The following is a 22,986-nucleotide window of genomic DNA, read 5'->3' as shown; positions in this document are numbered from 1 at the left end:
TCCACAGTAGCTGTAATACTGGAGATCAGTGGAAAGCTAAGCAAGAGACTACAGAAAAAAATAACAGGACCTGGTAATTGGTTTAACTTTAGCCCCTAAACAGCTGTTCATGCGGAGGTGAGTCGGGAGAGGCAAGGATTTTGTAAACTATTGCAAAATTTCCGGGTGCTATTATAACTACGATTGAGGATTTTAGCAAGGCAAGGGCATGATTCACTTTACATTTTAAGATTCCATTCAATGCTGTTTGTAAATGCACAGGAGGCAAGAGTGGATGAGGGGAGACAGGTCAAGGAGCTGATGACAAAAATAGATTCTTTTTAAGGGAGAATTAATAAGGTTTTCTGACAGATGTATGGAGAGGGTAAGAAGAAGAATCATAAGTAACATATGATTCTTTGCTTGGGCAACTAAGGGTATTGTGGTGCCATTCATGGAGATGGGGAGACAAGCTGGGAGATGAGGAACACATTTAAGGTGAAATACCAAATGTTCCATTTAGGACAAATAAAGTTTGATATGTTTGCGGGTCATCGGAATGGAGATGTCAAGCAGGTAGTGGAAATGATGAGTCTGAAGTTCAGAGGCAAGGTCTTGGTTGCAGATAAGAACTTGGGAGTCAAGAGCATTAATTGCAAGTAACAAAGTAAGAAGGTAAGTGTAGATAGAGGAGAGGGCCTAGAACATGTTGTGATGTTGGATGGGGGAAGAAACAAACATTCACTGAAGGAGACTGAGGAAGGGCCAGCCAGAGATGTGGAGAATCAGAAGAAAGGGGGCCACAGAGCCAGAAGAAAGTTATAAGGAGGTTGGAGCAACCAAGTATATCAGATCTTGTCCAAGGTCCTTCTTCTAAGGCCAGCACTTTCAACCAACCATCACCTCCTCCAAGAAGCCTACCCTCCGCCAAATTTAGTACCTGTATGACAGCATGGGGGTATATTCTGTGATGTGTGTGCCTCCCCCTTAACTCCCTGAGGGCAGGAACTGTATCTGACTCAACTCGTGCTCCTTAACACCTAGCAGAGGGCTTTCTGTGGAATGAATCAATGAACCCATTAGTTCTGGATATCTCCCACGTCTTTCATTCTCACCTTGTATGGCAACCATTCCCAATTCAGGCTCCCAGCACCAGGACACTGCTCCCTCTGCTAGAACCAGCCTTCCCTTTTCTGCAAATTCCTTCCCTCGCCCCCAGGGACAGTAGGGTGCTGGAGCCAACTCATACAGCCTCCAGAGAAGCGATCATGTGCAACTCTTCGTAGCTTCCTCCGGTGATGCCACATTGGTAGTCTGAAATCAGCCGTGATGGCAGTATTTACACCACAGAAACAGGACCATGTCAGAAGGCCACTGCTAGGGTCTTCTACAAACTATCCCCACAGGAACTAGATAGGTAACTTGGGGATTGTGTATGATGTCTTAATGAATGAGGCCTCTCAAGGTTATTCAAGCATAGCTCCTGGGAGCAAAAGTATCACCACCCAATTCCCTTAATATTGACCATTGAGTTTCAGGCTCTATGTCAGGAAAATTAGGTGATGCCCGGGGGAAGGAAGGGTTCTTCCAGATCCTACTGTGGAAGGGCTTACCTAGAAAGCCGAATCAGTCTCTTTGTTCATCACAGTTTAGGTCCCTCAGAAACTATTCATTTCTAAGATGAGGGTCCAGGGTAAAGAGTTTATTGAGGGGGAGCAGTATGACAGTGGAGAGAGAGAAGGAGGGAAGGCAGCTCACAGCAACTGTTCTAGCAAGACTACTACCACAGTGGGCACCCAGGGCTGACTCCCACAGTGGGAGTCTGGGAAACAGGGGACAGCTTCTGTCTCAGAATGACTCCATCCGAGAGGCAAAGGAGCTTGCACCCACTCCTCAGAGTCATTGGCTGAGAACAGCTTCTAGGATTGCTCGTTTCTTGGCACTTCTGTGGTTCAGGAGAAAGTCCTAGGCACGGAGGCAGGAATGGCTGTTGGGAGGCAGCTGGCACCCACCAAAATGGCACCTCAGGGAGATGGGGGGATGTGGGTGAGTACTGATGGCAACTGCTACAGGGGCATCTGTGATTCTTAAAGTTCATTCAGGACTCTTACAAACATGGTAGGCAGACATGGTAAAACCCTGTCCTACTAAAAATACAAAAATTAGCCAAGTGCGGTGGCACACACCTATAGTCCCAGCTACTTGGGAGGCTACTTGGGGGGCTGCGACAGGAGAATCACTTGAACCCAGGAGGAGGAGGTTGCAGTGAGCTGAGATCATGCCACTGCACTCCAGCCTGGGTGACACAGCAAGACTTCATCTCAAAAAAAAAAAAAAAAAATTTGCTAGGCAGGAAAGGTCCAGATGCACTTCTGAGGGCTCTTAGAGGGTAAAGGGAGGCTATACCCTGGATTTCTGCTGTGCCTGGCAGAGTATAACAAAATTGAGAATTTAGGGTGCAAAGCCCAACTCTAAGTGCAGACCTGACCCCTCACCAACTTCATAAACTTGACAAAGTGGTTTAACCTCTCTGAGCCTCAGTTGTCTCATCTTTCAAATGTGGAGAACAAAACTCACTCTGCATACTTCATGAGTGGCCACTAGAAGTAAACGCACTGTGGTACTAAATGACTAAAGGACTTAGGGATGCAACTGTCATGAAATTGCTTCTTTTCTGTGGGCTTGGTCACTGTCTTACCTCATTTAATTGTTCAAACAAAGAGATTCCCACCCAGTGATATTATACAATGTAAAGCCACAGCTGGGAACGTCCATTTGGAAACTACACCCAAACAAGTGTAAAACTACCCAAATAAGAAAATGTGAAATGACATGCCACATATGTTCCAAGTTAGAAATAAATTAGGAAAAATGCCGGGGCTTCTTATTTTTCCTAAAAGAATTTGTTGGTTGGGTCGAGCTGACCACAAGCCATAGAGAGATTTTAAACTGTAGTACTGGGGAAATCAGAATCTTTTAGGGTGGGGGTATGGGCTCTCCAAAGGTAATAGGGTTCAAAGAACTATTTTATGAACAGCAAGTATGCATGAAACTTGGTATGAATGAGTATCTGTGTCTGCATCCGTACTAAAAAATATACATGCACTGTGGGCTAAATTCCTGTTGACTTTGGAAATAGCCACCCTCCTGTTTCCTCCACAACAACTGCCAAGAGGGAATTAGAGAATGAAAATGCATGCTTCTTAAGGCAAGCAATGAAAACAGCATTAAATGTCAAGACTGAACAATCCAAGATGTGCCTCACATGCTCTCAGATCAGTATTGCCTTGAAGATTTTCTGCACTGGCACTTAATGTTCCTTGTGTCTGTGAGGCAGGGAGGAGGGAGATGATCTAGTTCAACACTGTGCAGGCCTTTCCAAAGGTCATTCACGGATGAGAAGGGTTTGGTGATATCATTTGGCTTAGCATGCCTCAAGAAAGTGTTTTGCTGCCTTCAGGAAAAGTTACTGGGATGATGAAAATGTTTTATATTTTTGTTGAAGTGTGGGTTACATGAGTATATGCATTTGTCAAAACTCATCCAGTAGTAAGAACACTTAAGATTTGTGCATTTTACTCTATGCAAATTATGCCTCAATTAAAAAACAATTTGGTGCCTCTTGCTTTGTTACTTGCAGAGATCAGCTTAAAGCCAACTCTCACCATGGCCTGTCTCCCAATCAACTCTCCACTCTTGCCCTTTGCTGTGCAGCCTCACTGCCTCCCAGTATGCACATGCATGCACACGTGCATACACACGCAGGCAAAGGCACACACACATACGCACACATGCAAACACATGCTGGCAAACGCACACACACACGCATCCACACATGCAAACACACAGGCAAACCGCACACACACACACATGCAGACACACACAGGCAAACGCACACACACACGCAGACACACGCAGGCAAACGCACACACATGCAGACACATGCAGACACATGCAGGCAAACGCACACACATGCAGACACGCAGGCAGGCAAATGCACACACATGCACACATGCAAACACATGCAGGCAAATGCATGTACACACACATGCAAGCACATGCAAACGTGCACACATGCATGCATACATGCAAACATGCCACACACATGCATACACACATAGGCAAAGGCACACACACATACGCACACATGCAAACACATGCTGGCAAACGCACACACACATGCATCCACACATGCAAACACACAGGCAAATGCACACACACACATGCAGACACACACAGGCAAACGCACACACACACATGCAGACACACGCAGGCAAACGCACACACATGCAGACACACGCAGGCAAACACACACACATGCAGACACGCAGGCAAACGCACACACATGCACACATGCAAACACATGCAGGCAAATGCGTGTATACACATATGCAAGCACATGCAAACGTGCACACATGCATGCATACATGCAAACATGCCACACATATGCATACATGCAAGCAAGCACACACATCCACACATGCAAACATACACAGGCAAACGTACACACATACATGCAAACATGTACAGGGAAATGCACACATGTGCATGCTCACATGCAAACACATGCACATATACACACACGCATGCTAAGAATCACCAGCAAATGCTTTTTTTTTTTTTTTTTTGACAAGAGTTTCACTCTGTCGCCAGGCTGGAGTGCAGTGGTGTGATCTCGGCTCACTGCAACCTCCGCCTCCCCAAGGTTCAAGCAATTCTCCTGCCTCAGCCTCCCAAGTAGCTGGAATTACAGGTATGCACCACCATGCCCAGCTAATTTTTGTATTTTGAGTAGAGACAGGTTTTCACCATGTTGGCCAGGAATGTCTCGATCTCTTGACCTCATGATCCGCCCGCCTTGGCTTCCCAAAGTGCTGGGGTTGCAGGTGTGAGCTACCGCGCCTGGCAGCAGATGCTCATTTTTTTTGTTTGTTTTGGAAAGGGTTTTGCTCTGTCACCCAGGCTGGAGTGCAGTGGTGGGATCACAGCTCACTGTAGCCTCGACCTCCCCAGCTCAAGTGATCCTCCCACCTCAGTCTTTCGAGTGACTGGGACTACAGGCACATGCCAACAGAATTGGCTAATTTTTATTTTTATTTTTTTGTAGAGATGGGATCTTGCTATGTTGCCCAGGCTGGTCTTTAACTCCTAGATTCAGGCAATCCACCCACGACACCTTCCCAAAGTGCTAGAATTACAGGCATAAGTTACCATACCTGGCCCAGATGCTCATTTAAACATACAGTATGTGGAGCCAGGGACTGGAGGGGTGAGGAAATTAGGTGCTAGAGTGAGGAAAAACTCACAGGCCAGGCATCCGCCTTCTGATCATTTGGACCTGCTGGTCTGGTAAGAACGTGCCCCAACCCAAGCACAAGCAGGATGACATCAGCACCATATGGACAATGGTGAACTTGGAAGAGGCAAAAGGACTTAGGGCGGGATGAGCAGGGTAGAGGTGGGAAGGAGGTGAGACCCCCACCTAGCTAGACCGAAAGTCTCAAAGAGGGTTCAGGAGTGTGCTTAAAGTGCCAACTACAGAGAAGGGGTGCAAGGATGTGAGATAGTGACATGAGGTCCTTAACAGAGCTCCTGACCCTCCTCGCATCTTCCTTAATGGCTAGCCTGTCAGGAAGGAGGAGCCCTACAGGCCTCTTTTCATTTTGTTTTTGAGTTATAAAAGTAATATACATTAATAGCCCAAAATTGGAAGCAGCCGAGATGTCCATCAACAGGAGCATAATTAAACACACCATGGCATATTTACACTGCTGTAAAAATAAATGAGCTGTTGATGCAATGAAAATATTGAAAGAGTCTTTTAAAATGATGCGGACATAAAAGAGTCCACGCTGCAGGATTCCGTTGCTATGAAGCTCTAGGACAGGCTGAACTGCCCTGTGGTGGAGAAACAGGGCAGTGCCTGCCTCGGGCGAAGTTTGCGGGAGGGCACCCGAGAACTTTCTGGAATGACGGAAGTGTTCTGTGTCATGGTAGAGTTTGGGTTGCATGGGTGTATGCATTTCTCAGAACCTGTTGAATGGTACAGTTTTGTTGTGGGAATTTTACTATATAAAAATGGCATCTAAGAATAAAAGACCCATGGACTGTGAATGAACTCTACTTAATGAGATGCAGACAGGAGTGCTCAGGGGTGAAATGGCCTGGTCTCTGCAGTTTACTTTGAAGTCCCCACAAGCACATGTGGACATGCCCTGCTTTTTAAAAAAAAAAAAAAAAGATGGCCGGGCGCGGTGGCTCAAGCCTGTAATCCCAGCACTTTGGGAGGCCGAGACGGGCGGATCACGAGGTCAGGAGATCGAGACCATCCTGGCTAACACGGTGAAACCCCGTCTCTACTAAAAATACAAAAACTTAGCCGGGCGAGGTGGCAGGCGCCTGTAGTCCCAGCTACTCGGGAGGCTGAGGCAGGAGAATGGCGTAAACCCGGGAGGCGGAGCTTGCAGTGAGCTGAGATCTGGCCACTGCACTCCAGCCTGGGGGACAGAGCAAGACTCCGTCTCAAAAAAAAAAAAAAAAAAAAAAAAAAAAAAAAAAAAAGGATGGTATAATTCTTGCAACTTTCCTGAATGCTTGAGAACTTTCATAGCAGCATGCTGGGTTTAAAAACACTACATAGACTCAAAATAAATTAAGTAAAGTGGGGAAGGGAGAGAAAGAACATTGGGCAGAGACCACATTGCTTCTGGAACATTATCCAGGGAATGGCATCTGGGGTCTCTCTGCTTCCAACCTCACTCTGACCAGTCCCCGCTGCCCCACAGAACACTGGCCTCCTTATAATGCATATTCAAAATGAGATCTCATGGACATGTATTATTCATTCATCAATTATGTTTTAAGCACGTGGTCTGTGCCCAGCCCTGTGCCAGGTGGAGGGTAAAGTCAGACGTGGTTCCTACCCTTGCAGTGTCTGCAATCTAGTAAGCTATTTTTCAGTGATAGGTTTAGAAAAGAAGCAGCCTCGGGTGCAAGGAAGTGGACCCAGCCCCCAGTTACTGAGAATGTATTTTACCCCAGGCCCTCTTCAACCATTTTAACATGGATTAATTCAGTTCAACTTCATAAGCACCGACCAAGCAGGAACTGTATTATCCCCATTTACACTTTGAAAGACTGGGGCTTAGGGAAGTTCAGTTACCCGTCCACGATGATACAGCAAGTGAGTGACCAAGCAGAGATTCAAAACCCAGGAAGTTAGCTCCGGAGTCCATGCCTTAAATCAGAGGGTTGCAAACATTTTCTATAAGGGGCCAGAGAGGAAATATTTTAAGCCCTGTGGATCATACCGTCTCCATCAAAACCACTCAGCTCAGCTGCTGTCATGTGAAAATAGCCATTGATGACACATAAATGAATGAACTGAGTCCCAATAAAATTGTGTTTACAAAGACAGGCTGGAGCCGGATGCAGTGGCTCATGCTTGTAATCCCAGCACTTTGGGAGGCCAATGCTGGAGGATTGCTTGAGGCCAGGAGTTTGAGACCAGCCTGAGCAACGTAGCAAGATCCTATCTTTACAAACAACAACAACAACAACAACAAATGAACTGGGCGTAGTGGTGTGTGCCTATAGTCCCAGCTACTTGGGAGGCTGAGGCGGGAGGATCACTTGGGCACAGTTCAAAGCTATAGTGAGCTGTGATTTCACCTCTGCACTCCAGCCTGGACAACACAATGAGACCCAGTCTCTAAAAAAAACAAAAAGAGGCCATGACTCCTGCCCCAAACCATCCATAGCTGCAGCAGCCGGGAGATGTTTGAGCTGGGCCAGAAGGCAGCTGAAGGAGCCCTCATTCCTGCCTGTCACATCCTTGTGGAAGTACAAGGGTCAGACAGCAAGGAGTAAATATAGGCTTTGAGAGCCCAGGTCTCTCACAATGAAAACACAAAAATACACTCCTGGGTGCGTGTAGCAGTTCATGACCAAAGGAAGGCTATAGAGAAAAAGGTGAGAAGTTAAAAACACATAGAAACTCCACAAAATAGTGAGTTGCCTTTGGCCTCTGGAGCCAAATTTAGAATTTCAGCCACACTGTTCGAGATTTCATGTGAACACAGGAAGAGTAAAGTTGAAAAACTTTGGTTTAACAGGATTCCTTTTGAAAATGTTTGACCAAAGAGAATTTTCCTGCTAGGAGCTTCGCTCTCTTGGTTTCTTAAGGGCATGAAATCACTTTACTAAGTTCTTGTTGCTGACAAGGATTTGACCCTGGAGCTCAGAGGGCAAGCCGTGCTGGAAATGCATTGCCCCTCATAGAAGGCATCTGTGTGTGCAGTGCTGAAAGTTAAGAGCTCAAAAGGATTCCTGAGTGTTTATCTACAGTTTCACATCTACCCAAGGGTGACTGAGGATAGCTCCAAGAGCCTCTTCCTCTCTCCTAGGGGTTGCCATCTTGCTGTGAGGAGCCCACCTCTCCCCTTCAACAGTGACCAGAACACAGGGGATTATCATAGTCAGTGTGGACAGAATACTTGGAGGAAGAAAATCTCCTTCAATACAACACATTTGTGACGCAGTCCTGTGTGTCAGCCTCTTTACACCAACCCAGCTGATGAAAGTAGGACAGTCTACCCACAGTCAGGTTGAGTGTGTGCATGAAGTTAAGCCACCAGCTGGACTGCGATGGGGCCAATCTGCCATTTTTCCACACTGAATTAACCAGGTTAAGCCACTGCTCTGGTGTCATAGAGCTATGATCTGAGCCTTTCCTTATTCTCAGGAAGGCATTTGGTGGCAGGGAAGCATATTCCAGCTGGGGGCCAGCCAATGGTTGACTCGCAGGGATTGCAGATCACTGGAGAAAGAGTCCAGCTCAATCCCTCCGTGACAGGACATCCCTAAGTCACATCTTCACAGAAAGGGTTGGCTGTTTAGGGCATATGGTGTGTCCATATTTTCTGTCCTGTCAGAAAATAAACCTGACACACCCACTTATGGAGACACCTTCCGGTATGCACACACCAGTACTGAACTGGTGCTGTTATGGCACAAGGTACCTTAAACCGTGTCAGAAGGGCCCAGAACCACTCTTACTCAATAATCACCACTTAGTTGTTTAACGAAAACAATGCAGAAATCAGCCAGCCTCACTTTCCCTTCCCATGAACACAGAGAAGCTTTTCACTCCCTGCAGGATAGTGTACATTGATTGGGGCCTGTCGTCCTCAAACCTGAATGCACACAAGCATTTCCAAGAGAGCATGTGGAAGATGAATATCAAGATCCCTTCCCCAGAACCCTTGGAGACCAGAAGAAGTGGATCTGAGCTTTATACTTTCTCTAAATCAGTGGTTCTTAAACTTTCCTGTGCATCAGAATCACCTGGAGTTAAAACACAGATTCATGGGCCCTGCCCCAGGGTTTCTGATTCAGGAGTTCTGAGTGGGGCCTGAGATCCTGCATTTCTAGCAAGTTCCCGCATGCTGCTGCTGCTGCTGGCCCCAAAAGCACCCTCTGAGAACCACTGCTCTAAGGAATCTCTTCTCTTTTGGGGCAGCCGGCCTCGTGACTTTGGTCAAAGGCAGAAGCAGTGTCTTCTCTACATCATGAAAGAAACTATTTGACCTTTGTCGGCGAAGTCAGCACTCCAGTACTCTCTACCTGCTCTGCTTGATATTGTAGCCACAGTCACATGTGGCTCTTTAAATGTAAATTTGGTTAAGGATGAGATTAAAACTGCTTTTTTTTTTTTTTTTCAGTTGCATGAGCCACATTTCAAATGCCCAACAGCCACTGGCTCCCATGTTGGAGAGCACAGATATAGAACCTTTCCATCACCACAAAAAGTTCTGCTGGTCAGTGCTATTCTATAGAAACTCCAAGGCTGGAAACTTTGAGAGCACTTTGGGATGCTTGTAATGGGCACTTTGAGAGGCCAAGGTGGGAGGATCACTTGCTTCCAGGAGCTCAAGACCAGCCTGGGCAACATAGTGAGACCTAGCCTCTACCAAAAAATCAAAAATTAGCCAGGTGCGATGGTGTGTGCCTGTAGTCCTCAGGAGGCTGAGGTGGGAGGATCACTTGTGGCTGGGAGGTTGAGGCTGTAGTGAACCAAGATCACACCTCTGCACCCCAGCTTGGGTAACAAAGTGAAACTGTGTCTCAAAAAAAAAAAAGAAGGAACTCCAAATACGTTTCTCTCTTTCCCTTCATTGGCTGTTTTCCCCACTGTGTGAAAAACAAACCTCTCAAAATCCCTTTACTAACATCAGAAATGGAATTTTAACTTTTTCTTCTGTTTTGTTTGCCCACAACAGCGACCCTCCTCCACTTCTTCCCATCAAGTTAGGGTAAGGACAGAGACATTTTGGTGCAAAAGAGATGAAAAGTTTATTCATATTTTTCCATTGCCCATGTCATGAAATCCATACTAAAAGCAGTACGGGTTTGAGACAGCAAAAGTTCCCCGGAGGTAAAGGAACATGTGGACAGGGATATGTTGTGGGCCACAAGAATCTCTCAGTCCCAGATGGAGAGTTCAGGTGGCCGTGGGGCACTCCAGCCAGGACCCTGCTGTTGAGGGTAAGGCCAGGATGGGACTGAGAGTGGACAAGACAAAGACAAGCCTTGGGTTTCCAGAAGAGCACACGTCTCAAGTGTAAGCTGCGGAGCTGGCTGCGGAAGCTGTCTGTTGGTTTTTCATTCTAGAGGGGAGACGTGGAATCACTGCTACTCAGAGTTGTGTGGGCAGATGCCCTTTCCAAAGCCTAACTCTGCTTTGGAAGCCTAGCTTGTCAGAAGCCTAACTCTAACCCTCTCTTACAGATCCGGCTGAATAGCAGGGGGCTGATCTACTCTGTGGGCTTGCTCCTGGCCTCTGTTTTTGTCACGGTAAGTTGGCAGCTCTCTCCTCGTACTTGTGTTTGCCTGTCCTTTCCTCCCCTTGGGTCCTTTGGAGACCGGATGAGCTTGGCCTCCTGGTGACTGGAGACAAGCAACCACCGTGTCCCATCTCCTGGCTCTTTCTTTTAGAAGTGAGTCCTAGCAACCCACTAGAACACCTTCTCCGTTTCTGAAAGAAGCCGGCCTTCCTCTCAAAGGCATGACCCTATCTTAAGTAGAACACATACTGTTTTCCCAAATGCAAAGAGAAGATCCCACTTTGTCTGCAATTCTAGTCTTGGAAAGGTAGATTCCAATTCATTGATTGTTCCAGGTTTCCGCATGAATCCATGAATTTGACTAATACTTGGAAACTAAAAATATATTTTATTGACAGTACATTTTGAGGCCATTCCACTGCTGTCTCAGCCATTACGCCCACTTGTGTACTTTAATATTCCCAATTCAACTGATGTGTTTGGAACAAGTTCACACCAACGCATAGACTCATCCACATGAAGCATCCATTAACATACAAATATGCTGTTGGCATTAATAAGCATTGAGACACAATATGTTTTTTTCTTAATTTTTCAAGGAAGTAGTCATTGAGTTACACCTGGCATGTTGTTAGCATAAATATGCCAGAGAATGGGAATTCAGAAGGACAGGCAGGAAGCAAGATAAGTAGTTTATAGGATCAGGGTGTGAATTGAATGTCAAGATTTCACCAAAGCAAATACTGCCTTATGCAAAAGTGAAAATCTACATCATTCGTGCTCTTATGGTTTAGGAGGTCCTGCAGTTCTTCTATGTTGTGGAGTGGTGACAGTTGTAGTAGCCAACACCGTATACTTAATGTTTTGTATACATATTTTCCCATTTGGAGCTCATCATGCCCCCCATGAGGTGTCACTAATGTCAGCCTATTATACAGATGAGCGACTGAGGCCTAGAGAAACTAATTGACTCATTTTTATTGACACCGAGTGAATGGAGGAACAAGCCAGCTGACACCAGGGTGCACACTCATAGCTACCGTGTGACTTTTTAGGCTATGCTATAGTTATACCATCTACAGGAGACCTGGCTAACCACTAACTGGGCTGTCAAAATGAGGTTGCCAAAATGCTGAAGAGAGGCAAGTTTGGGGGAGGAAAAGCAATTTTAAACATCTTAGGTTTGCAATGCCTGTTTGACATCCAGGGGAAGAGGTCAAGAAAGCCATTGGAAATATAAGCCTAAGTTCACGAGAGATGTTCAGTCTGGAGACACCATAGTGTAGACGGTATTTAAAGCCCTGCAGTTGGGAGAGATCACCAAGGGAGTGAGTGCACACAAAAGAGAGAAGAGGCCCAAGATCTCAGTGTTGAGGCAGTCTGACACTCACAGGTCAGGCCGATAAGGAAGAAACACCAAAAGAAACAGAGAAGGAACAGTTTGGAGATGCAGGAATAAAACCAGGAGAGTGCGGGGTCCTGGAAGCCACCTACTGGAGGGTTTTCCAGGTGGAGGGAGCTATCGGCTGAGTCAGGGAGAGGAGCCCTGAGCACTGGTCATTGGAGTTAGCAATGCAAAACCGTTGGTGCTAATGAGAGGGTAGTGCTGTGCAGTTGAGTGGAATAAGTTAATAAAGAATGGAAGGAGTGAGATTGGAGACTGTGAGCAGACATTCACGACTCTTTCATGTTATCTGACTGTAAAGAAAGGGGAAAAATGGAAATTCAGAAAAAAGTGTTATTTTAAGATGAGTGAGACAACAGAATCTTTGTATGCCAATTAGAATAACCCAGGGATGGAGCTGGGGCATGTGGCCGGCAAGAGAGGGAGTTGCTGGAACCAGGTCCTTAAGCAGTGTGGGAGATGGGATCTGGGGCATGCAGGGTGGAGTTGAGCTCACTGCCAGGAGAGAAGGCAGGGAGGTGGGGTTGGGAGCTCTGTGCCATGGGGATAAGTGAGGATGGGGAAGCGAGTGTTGGAGATTGGAAGAGAGGGGAGAGGTGTGAAGTAGCCATCTGGGGAAGGGAGAGACAAGGGACTAGGGAAGGATGAGATGCCTGCTGAAAAGCATGAATGACCCACTTAATGTCAGTGGTCTCGATTTTTAAAATAAGACCCATCAGCATGGCTGGCCGACTTCCTCCAGCCCTGATGGTCAGCTGCACGGACGCGGCATGAACCAGATTGGGACCTGACTTGAACTGGAGGGCTGTGGCTTAGCCAAGCAAGGACAACCGAGCAAGAGAGAGGCCAGGGAATCAGGGTGGATGCCCCAGAGTGACTCTAGCGAGTGTGGGTGGAATTGAAGCAGAGGAAGGAGAGAAGGAAAGGGGCAAAGTGGGTGAAGCCTACAGAAGTGATGGTATCAATGAGGTGTGGACTATGGGCATTTGCAGAGTTGTGGGAGCTGGGGAATCGGGAGGAGTAAACTAGAAAGGAAGAGATTGGAGTCAGAAAGTGGGATGTGTGACGCTAAGATAACACAGATGCTTCTGTCAGTGCCAATAGCAACATCTAGGCCCCAGTGCCACCCAGCAGACCTTTCTGCAGTGAAATGGCCTGCACCTGGGCTGGACAGTACCACCGGCTACGGTTGGCTGTAGCACTTGAAATGTGGAGCTGTGTTTTAATTTTATTTCATTTATATTTGGGTAGCACATGGGCTGGTGGGTGTGAGTGGCTGAGGCCAGATGAAGGATGAGGACTTGATGGGGCAGGGTGTTGGAAAGACCCTCTCCCCTCCGGGGGCATTGAAATCACAGAGAAAGTCAGCAGGAGTACAGAGGAGATTGGCAAGAGCTGGGGCAGAAAGCTTCAAGGATGGGCAGTGGCCGGGGTTACATTGTTGGCTGCAACAGGAGGAACCAAGAGGAACTGTGGGAAGAACCAAGATTCCAGGCTCAGTGTTTTTAGGGAGGAGAGAAGGAAAATGGTCTGGAAGCAGCCGTGAGGAGCTGTGGGGAGGGAGCAACTTCCTCACCTCCAGAACAGCCATGGAAGAGATGCAGCCGCCGCCGCCTGAGGACTGAGGGATCAGTGTGCCCAGGGGAGCAGGGGTCTGCTTAGAGCAAGATGGGGAAGGCCCAGAACAGATGAAGGGCCCACAGGCGTGTGGTGTTGGAGCTCCATGGAAGAGGGTTGGCTGCTGGGATGTGCTTGTGAGTCCTGCCATTTGTTTTAGTTATTTTTCTACAACCAGCAGCTTCTGGCTTCCTTTATTCCTGATGTTGATGTTTTCACCTCCCACAGTCGAAGACGAGAGGTGGATTTTGCAGGCTCAAAGAGGATCAGAACCTTGCCCGAGGCCCACAGACAGCAGCCCTTCCCTGGGTTCCCTGGGTCCCCTGGGTTCCCCTACCAACCCCCCAGAGGCTGCTGCCTCCTCCTGGTGCCCTCTGAACCTGTTCTGTGCCCTGCAGGTGTTCGGTGTCCACCTGAACAAGTGGCAGCTGGACAAGAAGCTGGGCTGTGGGTGCCTCCTCCTGTATGGCGTGTTCCTGTGCTTCTCCATCATGACTGAGTTCAACGTGTTCACCTTCGTGAACCTGCCCATGTGCGGGGACCACTGAGCCGCTGGGTGCCCGCAGAGGCTCAGCTCCTTCTTTTCTGTGCAATACGAGACCTGGCCGCACCCCGAGTCACACAGGACCCTGGGGCCACGGCGTTCGTCTCTCCTGTGCTGTCCTCAGGCCTCCACTCCTGTTTTGGTGGCCCAGGCTCTCCCCTGCCCCATCGTCACTTCCCCAATCCTAGGGTCATGCCCACCCACCCTTTCCTGCCTCCTCCGTGTGAAGACATCCAACATCCACGTGACTTTTCCAGCTCCATTTTGGAACAGTGACTGAGATTCTAGAAAAACTGGCTGCTAACTGGCCTGAGCCAGGCAACACTGATTCCAATCCCTCCTCCTTTTTTAAGTTATTTGATGGAAGACTCACCTAATTTGTGACCTGAGACTGTTGAAGAAATAGAGAGGAGGGGGCCTGTTGATTACAGAGTGTTTGGGATTTTGTTTGGTTTGGAGATGATGCCTAGGTTACTGGATTTGGGGGGATTGTTTTCTTTTGGGGGCCTTCCCCTTTTACTCCTTTTCTTCCAGAGATCAAGAACTTCTCTTGCATCTTCTTCCACTGGGCTCCGGATTAATCAGTGACCCAAAGGTTGCACCTGCCGTGTTGTCTGGGCCTGCGTCCCAGACGTGTTGGAGTATGCATGGATGTAGAGCTTTTTAGAGGAGCCACTGAGCAAGGCCACCGAGAACAAATGCATGACATTTTATAGCCAAGGACGCCTCGCTAAAGTCTTATGGGCGTCCCCTGGGGTTGGGGGGCACAAGGTTTTGGAGGAAGAAGACAACTTCCCTCATGTCTATCATCACCATCTCTTTCTCACTAGGTTCTTTCTAGTTTTCAAGCAATAGTTCTAGCCTGCCTTGGACAAGGGGGCCCCAGTTAAACTACCCATCCATGAGGTACCAGGCAGTCAACAACAGAAGCTTCCCCGACTTGTGAGTCCCTGAGATGCGCTCTTGTTGTTTGGCATTTGGGGTGACAGGGAGTGACCCAGAGGCCACCACTGCTTTTCATGCAGGAGTTACAGACACTGGTTTCTTGGAAAATGGAGAGAAGCGCACTTTGCACAGACGTCGTCAATTAAGTCCCAGTTTGCCACTTGGTATTGAGTACACTGGACCCTGACCGCTGGCTCTTGGGCAAACGTCCTTCCTCACGGGGCGCCTCCGCCAAGCCGGCCCAGCTGCACCCCTCCCTTCCTGGAGGGATGGCCAGGGAAGAAGAAAACAGAGAACTGACACCTTTGAAACCACAGAATGTGTTACATGCAGACTCGCTCAAGGGCGTAAGTTATTGTGAACGTTTTTGCCAATCACCGCTCAACAGCCCTGCTAGATTTTGTATGATGCTGAATTATTACGCAGACTAATTCCACCCAGTCAAGACACACCCATGCTTGTTCACTTGTATTTATTGAAACTGTGGATTCTTGCCCGTGCTGTCCCTTGTATTTACTTTAAGCACTGATCACTTATCATTCATTCGGTATGGTTTTCCCTGTCCCTTGTACACATTCTGGTATGAATTTGTAAAAAATAACCTGCTACAAATTGGTTGAATGTTTCTGTCTATGATGCGAGCCAGCATTAACGAACGGGGCACGTGCCCAACTGAGGAACAGGAGAAGAAATCACCAATTTGGGCTCTCAGAGCTAAGACACACTTATTGATTCTGTTGCACATTTTGCACTGGTTTATGGCGATTGTTTTCTTGGACGGATAGTGTAAAATAAACTTCTCTGTTCTCTATCCTTCCCAGAGCAGAGTGCATTACTTTCTCCCCTGGAAGGCTGTGTGTTTTTCGTTGAGGAGAATGGATGCAAGGTAAAATGTTTGCAGTCACTATGTGTCCAGGTATTTGCCACCTGCTGTTTCTGCGTTGCTTCACCTGGAAAGCTGGCGTATGTGTGGCAGATTATGAGAATGAAGTGGCCAGCTGTGGGTCTCCTGTAAATCTTGAAGGGACTTTAGGCCTATCATCCTGTCATAGAATTCTAGAACTCCACCTGTCCTAGAATACATTAGTTAGGAATTCATTGTTTCCGTTGAACATGAGAGAAGGAGCATCACAGGACTGACAATGACATTCTGGAGTGGCCAAGTTCTCCATTCTGTCTGATTTTAGTAGTTCTTAATTGTGAAAATTAGGATTTCTCCAAAGCTGATTCCTTAAAAGTGACAATAACATAGTTGTAATAAGCCGTGTTCTGATGCTGGGTGATGCTCAAGAAATAACTACCCAGATCTAAATTAGTAAACACAGACAGCTAAGCTTCCACCAGAAATGCAGCAAATTCGTTTATAAGAGGCAGAAGAAAAATAACCACGAATCCACAGCACCACCTTTTTTTAACTGTTGAAAAATATATATTCCTGGGGTGGGAGGAATACTAGGTACTTAGCATGTTTTCAGTGCTTCTATCTTCAAATGTTTTATTACTACATTTGTGTATTTTACAAATATACCTTGGACACAGGGCAGGGTATTTTCATTATGCTGATCAGTGCCCACAAAGCATTAGATACTTTCATGTTAAGTATCTTGTTAGACTAGTCTTAATTAGTTTCACTTTTAACATTAAGCAAAGACATTTAGTCAGAAGTTTGATTTAAAAAAAAAAAATACGTTTTCTGTGAAATCTTTAGAAACTGCAATTCATGGCTGAATTTCTCAAAGTGAGAATTCTGGGACTACGTAGAGTTTTCATGTTTCCATGCATAATGATTGCCAGCCCAGGAACTGTGGGGGTTTCCCTTCTGAAATGAGAATTTAGCCTATTTCTGCCTAGATCTGAGGCGTGCACAGCTGATTCAGGTCGTGAGTTGAGAATGGGGTTTGAAATGAGCCGGCTGTACAGTGATGCCAGATTGCTCTTGTCATGGCTTCTGCTGAGCTGGGATTTAAGATGGGGCTGGGATAGGTCAATATCCCCAAACCTGACCATGTCTACTAGAGAAACCCTCATGGCAATTTTCTGAGCAGGCTGAACTCCCCAGGCTGCAGCCGTGCACAAGTGGGACGTCTCCCTGGCCTTGGCCAAGGGAAGATGGGCACTGGGGCTCACACTTCCTCCTGAGTGCATCCTAGTGGCCTCACCAGCTGGCACCTGGAGAAGACCCTCTGTTCCTGGAGATTCTTTTCCCACCTTGCTGAGAGTCACTACCAGGAGGAGTCACTGAAGCCCTCAAGTGGCCTCAGATACACAGAGAGGTCACAGCAAGGGAATATTTCCATGCACAGTGGAAAGATAGCGTCTGCCCCTTCTACAGAAAACTGCTGGCCCTACCTTTTTAGTAATAGTTCACTTTTGTAGGTACATGTTTTGTATTCACCTCCAAAAGATATCTGGCATGCGGGGTGAGTGGATATAAGCCATTTATATTTTCCTAGGTCTTTTGCTGCAGACCCTTATAGTTTACAGTCATAGATTTGCATACTAGGGATCCGAGATGCCGTATAACTCAAGCAGCAAATCTGAACTCATTTTAACCATTCCAACTTCAAAGAAATGAATGTTCAGAAAAAGATAAGGAGTGATAACATTGTAAAATCCAGACCGTTTTAAGTTGTGGTGTATAAAAGTAAGAATATCCAACTTAGAATAAATGTAACAAAAGAGTGTTCTAGAATTTTACCTAATTGTTCTTAAAAATATTCAGATTGTTGGGAAAAATTAGAAGTGAGAAATTGATAATGATGATAGTGCTTTTTCCAAGATTTATTTATTTTCACTTTTTAAACATAGAATAATTATCCCATTAACAGAATAATTATCCAGTTATTCTGACCCATTTCCATCAACTGTTTTGAAATAGATGAGATATTTTCATATTGGATTTTGTAGTCTCATACTAATTAATGAGTCTCATTTATTTGGTTATTTTGTGTGATGACTCTCCATACCCACACACGTGTGTGCACACACATACACACACACACCATCCATCTGATACCAAAACTCTGTATGAACACAAGCCAGTGGATCATTGCAATTTTTTCAAAAAAGTTCTTCCATCTGCCTATTATTATGCAAGAATAATAGAGGCGGACTCAGCAAACTTTTCTCTGATAAAGAAAAAGCTCTATGTTCATTGTCTCCTCATCCAAAGATGTGGGCCCTGCTGAGATGCTGAAAAGTGAGGAGCTGGGCTGTGGAGATCAGAGAAGATTAGCAATGTACATGAGATAGATAATGCCAGGCCCCAGAATTGATTTCACATTGAACTTTATGCTTACAACACAGGGCAGAGTAATAAAACTCCACCAAAGTCTTTCAGATGGCTAACTGTTACACTCAGGCCATTTATTTCTTTAAAAACGTGTACCCAGGCCGGGCGCGGTGGCTCACGCCTGTAATCCCAGCACTTTGGGAGGCCGAGGCGGGCGGATCACAAGGTCAGGAGATCGAGACCACGGTGAAACCCCGTCTCTACTAAAAATACAAAAAAGTTAGCCGGGCGCGGTTGTGGGTGCCTGTAGTCCCAGCTACTCGGGAGGCTGAGGCAGGAGAATGGCGTGAACCCAGGAGGCGGAGCTTGCAGTGAGCCGAGATCGCGCCACTGCACTCCAGCCTGGGCGACAGAGCGAGACTCCGTCTCAAAAAAAAAAACAAACAACAAAAAAAACGTGTACCCAGTAGTCCCATGAATTTAAGAAATTCTTACTAAACCTTAATGTAGCAAACATTCTTGCCACGTTACAGAGATTTAAACCTAGTGAGTAGCCACAGTTAATACTCATTTTGGTCTTGGTCTTTGTTTTTGCAATAAGAGGGAGGAAAGGGAAGATTTAAAACTACAATTTTGGCTTTCACAGATGCCACTTCAGGATTTTTCTACTTGAACGAATTTACATAAACATATGCATGTATACATAAATTATGTTTCTTCTTTATATAACTTCCAACTTACCCTATTTATCAAAAGCTGAATTTGGTGATGTCACATCTTTTGGTTTGTTGGGACAATCAATCCAGTAACTGATTCCAGAAAACTACACACAAAACTTGGAATGAAATGTGATGAGGAATTTCAGAATCCTTGCAATTGCTTTTTTCAGTGCTTCCGAGCCATGTTTATAAATCATTGCTTAAAAGAGAGATGCTTGTGGGTGAAGGTGCTTCCAGTACAAAACTAATGCTTTTTAATTCTTGCAGAATAAAGTATACTCCACTCAGTTTTACATCTTTATTTTTTATATGCCAAGTTAGACGTTTCATCCCTCTCCCATGATTAATGAAGGATGATTAATTTTTGAAATACTACATACTAAATCTGTACTGTGTTTGGTCATCATTGCTCTAACCACCAAATGACTAGTGCTTTTTTCTTAGAAGAATGGATTTTGTCTGCTGGTTACAGATTTCTGATATACCAGTTCTAGCTTTTCTAAAAATGTATTGTCATAGCAGGTGGAACTGTTTCTTACAGTTGCTTAAATATTCAATCCAACTTCACATGTGAAAAACATGTTTACCTGCATTTATTCATCATATAATCTCAATCAATGTTTCCCAAACTGATGCATACGTCAGAATTATCTGGAGACTTCTGGGCTTCATCCCAGAGTTTCTAACTGAGTAGACTCAAGGATAAGTCCAAGAATTTTCATTTCTCACCAATGCCCACACATTACCACTATTGGGTCTAGAACTGACTTTAAGAACCACTGGTCCAAATCATTTGCCCATAAACCCACATTTTTCTTACACCAGCCCCTACCAGTATCATAGGTTTACAACTTATGAAAAGGATACACACATGCACACAAATAGTATTTCTTTCATTTTCAGAATTATTTTTTCCTTCTACTTCCACTGAGAGCTACGAATAGCTAAGAGTGGGAAAATAGTATGTTTAATTCTTCATAATCTCCATTTTCTACCATTCTGCAGTCTGTCTGTTCCCATAGCCAAAGAACTTTTAAATTAAAACCAAATCAGATGAAAGTAAATGATTTAAGATAAAGACACAGGAAAGCCAAGATTCTGTGTGGGATATTCACTCTGCAGAGATGGAAGCAGGTGACTACCAATTTCATTTATGGTAAAAAGGATTTCATTATAAACTATGAGAAAAAGTAATGTTGCATATAGGAGAAATTTTCTGCACATGAACTCATATTTGCATATTACAGCTATGTGTAGCTAACCTTCTCATCTAAATGTGTTATTTTGATGCACATCAATCCAGGAAATATGTCATGGTTTAGAAAATAAATAATAGTCCTGCACAAAAGTGAGCCACCAAGTGCTTCAGATCATCACACGAAATGAGAGCAGCACACACCCTGCCCCGTGTCTCTTGCCCAGGACTCAGAAACTTCCATGGACAGGCTGTGACCAAGGGTCAGCTCCCAAGTGGAAAATGATTGAGACTCCCACTTGAGAGACGGAGACAGGCAGGCTTGTGTCTATGGCCAGACCTTAACTCGGGCGTGGGTTCTTGCATTATCCACAAGAACTCAGAGGACACGCTGGGCTCAAAATGACCTGGTAAAAGCCACAGTTTTATAGAGTTCACTAAAAGTTTTGCTCTGAGTCAGGAAGTGGGTATAAATATTGGCAAGTGGAACCCAGGGAGGGCCAGGCAATGAGGAAGGGTAAAGTGTTCCTCTCTAGAAATAGAACATTTCACACTTGGCCTGAGCCAGCAAAGGGGTAATCAGCCCAAAGGCAAAGAGGTGTGGGACCTCACCCTCAAATCTCTGGATGCTCCGAAAAACCACAGTGTGGCTCTCTTCCTAGTGGTGGTATTGCCGATGAAGAAACATGGGCCAGCAGTAGGAGATCATCCTGTAGTCCCAGCACTTTGGGAAGCCAAAGTGGGAGGACTGCTTGAGCCCAGGAATTTAAGACCAGCCTGGGCAACATAGCAAGATCCCATCTCTACAAAATTTTAAAAATTAGCAAGGTGTGGTGGTATGCACCTGTAGTCTCAGCTACTCTGGAGGCTGAGGCAGGGGGATCACTTGAGCCAAGGAGCTCAAGGCTACAGTAAGCTATGATGGCACCACTGCACTCCAGCCTGAGCAACAAAGCAAGACCTTGTCTCCAAAACAAAACAAAACAAAAAGTCCACTCTTCTGTGGTAGCATTGTTACTGTGAGACCCCTTTGCCACTGTACAATGGAATACAAGGTATTTCTTCCTATTTCTAAACCCCTCTGTGGGCCAGGTGCAGTGACTCAAGCCTGTAATCCCAGCACTTTGGGAAGCCTAGGCAGCCTGATCACTTGAGCTCAGAAATTTGAGATCAGCCTGGGCAACATGGCAAGAGCCCCGTCTCTTCAAAAAAAAAAATACAAAAATTAGCCAGACATGGTGGCTTGCACCTGCAGTCCCAGCTACTTGGGAGGCTGAGGTGGGAGGATTTCTTGAGCCCAGGAGGCAGAAATTGCAGTGAGCTGAGATCACACTACTGTACTCCAGTCTGGGTGACAAAGGGAGACCTTGTCTCAATAAATAAATAAGTAAATAAATAAATAAATAAATAAAACCCTCTGTGATGGAGGCAGCCTGCTTACACTTCTAGACAGAATCGAATCTGCCACCTAAATGTTAACTGTTGGCACTTCTTAGGAGGAAACCAATAAGTTTGAAAAAACAGAAGAGATCCATGCCAAAAAATTCACTCATCTGTTAAAAATGAGGCAAGTCTGTCATACATAAGGCAGATCAATTATTCGAAGGTGTTGGTACTTACTGTGCCTTGGATGGGCATTAACAGAGTTACTTGTGTTGCTCTCAAAGGGAATCTAATACAATTCCAAGTTTTCAACTTTATGATTTGTTTCATTAGGAATTATGTCCCTGATATGTTTTGGCTGTGTCCCCACCCAAATCTCGTCTTGAACAATGGTCAATTCCAAGTGTTGTGGGAGGAACCTGGTGGGAGATAATTGAATCATGGGAGTGGTTCCCCCATACTGTTTTCATGGAATTAAGTCTCACGAGATCTGGTGGTTTTATAAGGGGAAACCCCTTTCACTTGACTCTGATTCCTTCTTTGCCTGCTGCCATGTAAGACGTGGCTTTCACCTTCTGCCATGATTGTGAGGCCTCCCCAGCCACGTGGAACTGTGAGTCCATTATACCTCTTTTCCTTTATAAATTACCCAGTCTTGGGTATGTCTTTATCAGCAGTGTAAAAATAGACTAATATAGTCCTTTTAATATTTTAACGTGGGTTGACTGGCTACACAGAAAGTTTCACAATTCTTTTATTTATTTATTTTTGAGATGGAGTTTTGCTTTTGTTGCCCAGGCTGGAGTGCAATGGTGCAATCTCAGCTCACTGCAACCTCTGCCTCCTGGATTCAAGCAATTCTCCTGCCTTAGCCTCCTGAGTAGCTGGGACTACAGGCATGTGCCACCACACGCGGCCAATTTTGTACTTCTAGTAGTGACAGGGTTTCTCCATGTTGGTCAGGCTGGTCTTGAACTCCCGATCTCAGGTGATCCACCTGCCACGGCCTCCCAAAGTGCTGGGATTACAGGCATGAGCTGCTGCGCCTGGCCGAAAGTTTCACAATTTATATGTATGAATTCTGGGACCAGGCAGCCTTTGAAGGTAAGTGGCAAGCTCTTCT

General features: G+C 45.7%; 1 protein-coding gene across 4 annotated transcripts in view; it reads left to right on the top strand.

Moving 5' to 3' along the window:
• Nucleotides 1-16,147, top strand: part of SLC24A3 (solute carrier family 24 member 3) — a 503,439-nt gene extending 487,292 nt beyond the window's left edge. For all 4 annotated transcript variants that reach the window (XM_077951123.1, XM_077951122.1, XM_015149569.3 and 1 more), the window contains 2 exons: nucleotides 10,768-10,833; nucleotides 14,244-16,147. In XM_077951123.1, coding sequence (XP_077807249.1) covers nucleotides 10,768-10,833; nucleotides 14,244-14,393 — 216 coding nt within the window. In that variant the 3' untranslated portion in view covers nucleotides 14,394-16,147. The remainder of the gene's footprint in view (nucleotides 1-10,767; nucleotides 10,834-14,243) is intronic.
• Nucleotides 16,148-22,986: the final 6,839 nt, after the last annotated feature.

The sequence above is a fragment of the Macaca mulatta genome, chromosome 10, assembly GCF_049350105.2.
Source record: "Macaca mulatta isolate MMU2019108-1 chromosome 10, T2T-MMU8v2.0, whole genome shotgun sequence".
Classification (NCBI taxonomy): domain Eukaryota; kingdom Metazoa; phylum Chordata; class Mammalia; order Primates; family Cercopithecidae; genus Macaca; species Macaca mulatta.
The sequence above is the reverse complement of the archived record's forward strand: the minus strand, read 5'-3'. Positions and strand labels throughout refer to the sequence as shown.